The sequence below is a fragment of the Carettochelys insculpta genome, chromosome 32 (genome assembly GCF_033958435.1).
Source record: "Carettochelys insculpta isolate YL-2023 chromosome 32, ASM3395843v1, whole genome shotgun sequence".
NCBI classification, from domain to species: Eukaryota; Metazoa; Chordata; order Testudines; family Carettochelyidae; genus Carettochelys; species Carettochelys insculpta.
The window spans coordinates 12529851-12533074 of NC_134168.1; the positions used below are offsets into that span (position 1 = coordinate 12529851).

The 3224-nt window shown below is 45.6% G+C and overlaps 1 protein-coding gene across 1 annotated transcript; it reads right to left on the minus strand.

Annotated features, from left to right (window-relative positions):
• Positions 1 to 1809: 1809 nt before the first annotated feature.
• On the minus strand, positions 1810 to 2769 carry LOC142004977 (olfactory receptor 6B1-like). Its single transcript, XM_074982651.1, has one exon. The coding sequence runs from the start codon at positions 2767 to 2769 to the stop codon at positions 1810 to 1812; it is 960 nt and encodes a 319-aa protein (XP_074838752.1).
• Positions 2770 to 3224: the final 455 nt, after the last annotated feature.

Here is a 3224-nt window from a genome sequence, read left to right on the forward strand (position 1 = left end):
AGCCACCGGAAACTGTTTCCATGATTAATTGATCAGTGTGTTTAAATTATCTTAAAGTCTAGACTGCTCATAAGTTATTGCCTCTCCTTTACTTCAATAAGCTAAATACATGTGGATCCTTCCATTTCTGCCAGAAGCCATTTATCTAGAGAATGGATAGGTCTTCTAGCCTTTTCTGAGACCATTTCAGTGACTCACCCTGGCTTTCAGTGTAAGGTCCCAAGCAAAAATGGAAAGAAGGACAATCCAGGGAACTATAGACTGGTCAGCCTTACCTCAGTACCTGGGCAAATAATGGAGGGGATCCTCAAGGAATCAATTTTGGAGCACCTGAATGAGGGACAAGTGATCTAAAGTAGTCAACTTGGATTCACCGAGGGCAAGTTCTGTCTGACCAATCTGACTATCTTCTGTGGGTCTGTGGACATGAGGAAGTCAGTGGATGTGATGTACCTTGAGTTCAGCAAAGTTTCTGATACAGTCCCCCACAACATTCTTGCTCATAAGTTGAGCAACTATGAATTGGATCCATGGACTATAAGATAGATAGGTAAGATAGATAGATAACTATAAAATAGGTAGAAAGCAGGCCTGATGGTCAGGCCCAATGGAGAGTGGTCAAGGTCTTATATCTGGATGGTGGATGGTTTCAACTGGAGTGTCCCAAGGTTCAGTTCTGGGGCCGGTGTTGTTTATCACCTTTATTAATAACCTGGATGAGGGGCCAGATTGCACCCTCACAGAGGCTGTGGATGACACCAAGCTAGGGAGAGAGGTTGATAAGTTGGAGAGTAGAGATAGGATCCAGAGTGACCTGGATAAAGTGAAGGATTGGGCCAAAAGAAATCTGATGAGGTTCAACAAGGAGAAGTGCAGAGTTCTGCACCTAGGACAGAAGAATCCCAAGCGTGGTTATAGGCTGGGGACCAAGTGGCTCAGCAGCAGTACAGCAGAATGGGAGAGAGGGATTATAATGGATGAAAGGCTGGATATGAGTAAACAGTGGGCCCTTGTAGCCAAGAAGGCCAATAGCATCCTGGGGTGCATAGGAGGAGCATTTCAAGCAGATCTAGAGAAGTTGTTATTCCCCTCTATTTAGAATGGGTGAGGATATTGATATTGATATTGATATTGACATTGATATTGGAGTTCATTTAGATGGAGTTATTTTAATGTTCCCTAATCACGCAAAAGCTGCGGCAACAGGAAGGAAATTAAACATGGCAGACACTGAGATTCCCAGTCATACACAATCTGCCACAGTTCTGTTTCCCCAGCTGCAGCTCTGCAAAGTATAATACCCAGTCCAAGCTCTCCACTTAGGATGTAACATTTTTCACCTCCTTTTGAGAAGTTGATGTATGACAGAAGGTCCAGACCAGAGGATGAATATCAGTGCCAACAGCGGGAGTGAAAGAGCCCAGAATAACACAAAAGATGTAAAGCTCCTTGTTCAATTTAGACACAATTTCACATGTGACTGAAGCAGAGTGATTTGGCTGTACGTGTAGCATGAAAAATATTGTAATTTGCATGGGGAATATCTCTTACTGGAAAAAGTATTTTATGAAGAAATGTGTGTAAAATGCACTGCAGATCAAGTGGAGAAAAGTAGCATCGTAACAGAAAGAAAGAAAGAAAGAAAAGGGGGTAAAGATCTTATCAAGGATGCAAATGGTCCTTTTCCCCCTGAGGCAGAAACTGAAAAAAAAATATATGGAAAAAGAAAATTCCAAAATATTGAAACAGCAACAGAGAACCCCTACAGAGAACCCCCCTCCCTGGTTGTACCCCATTACAGACGTTCACTCATGACAATTGGTTTCCGAAAGCAACCACTTTACGAATCCCTTTCCGCAGGGACTGTTGGACCTCCTTGTTCCTGAGGCAGTAGATGACAGGGTTGATCAAGGGAGTTAGGACTATGTAGAAGACAGAGAACGTTTTGTGTAGGGCCTTGGGCGTGTTGGCTGTTGGAACCACATAGACACTGATCACGCACACATAGAAAACGGTCAGCACAATGAGGTGAGAGGAGCAGGTGGAAAAGGCCTTTTGCCTCCCGGTGGTGGACGGGATTCTCAGGATGGCAGCGATGGTACAACTGTAGAACGTCAGAGTCAGCAGCAAGGGGACAAGTGACCCTATGGCAGCAATAACTGATATCAGCAGTTCCACAGAGCTGGTGTCCTCACAGGACAGCTTTATGATGGGTGCATAATCACAAAAGAAATGCTCAATTTCTTTGGAACCACAGAATGGCATTTCCCACAAGAAAGTGTTTCCTATTATGGAGAACCCAAAGCTGATTATCCAGGACCCTGCCACTAGCTGGCCACACACCCGGCCATTCATCAGAGCAGGGTAACGCAGGGGATGGCATATCGCTAGATACCGGTCGTAAGACATGACCGCCAGCAGCACAATTTCTACAGTGGACAAGCAACCAAAGAAACACAATTGCACAATACAAGCCTTAACAGGAATGGGTGTGGCCCTTGTCAGGAGACTGGCCAGCAGCCTGGGCAGTAAGGTGGAGGTGTAAACAATCTCCAGAAAGGACAAGTTCCCTAGTAAGTAGTACATAGGGGTGTGAAGATGCCGATCAGACACAACTAGCACAATGATGAGGCCGTTCCCAGCCACAGTTGAAATGTAGATCACGAGAAACAGCAGGAAGAGAAGGGGCTGCAGCTCAGGGCCATTCCCAAATCCCAAAAGGATGAATTCCACGATGACTGTTTGATTTCTTCCTTCTGCTTTCGCCATAGTGTGTATCTGGAAAAAGAAAACCATGAAGTACTGATGGAGCGCGCACGGTCAGGCTGTGCTGTCAGCTGTACTGGCAGAAACCTCACCTCACAACTTCTCTCCACTGCAACAACGAAGTTGTCAAGAGTCAAAGGAAGACACATGCTGAGCTTCCAAAGTGGTCAGAACAAGAGCACAGGAACCCAATGAATTACACCCATCTCCCTTCTCTCTCCCTCAACCTCTGCTGCACTTGAAATCCCACGGTGGGGCTGGGATTCCGACACATCTTTCTGGTATCTGTGCCGCAGTGAGACTTGGAGAAGACAAAACTCAGAAATCGTTGGCTTGCAAACGAGCTATTCCGAGTTCAAACACGGGCATTGGAAATAGGTTCGTCGTGGTCCTGTCATCTCTCCAAATGGAGAGGACATGTGACAAAGCCTCCACTGGGCAGTGGAAGCTATTTTGAG

What these genes read in the sequence shown, in the direction of transcription:
- LOC142004977 (XM_074982651.1), bottom strand. Translation starts at nt 2,769, where the DNA reads ATGGCGAAAGCAGAAGGAAGAAATCAAACAGTCATCGTGGAATTCATC.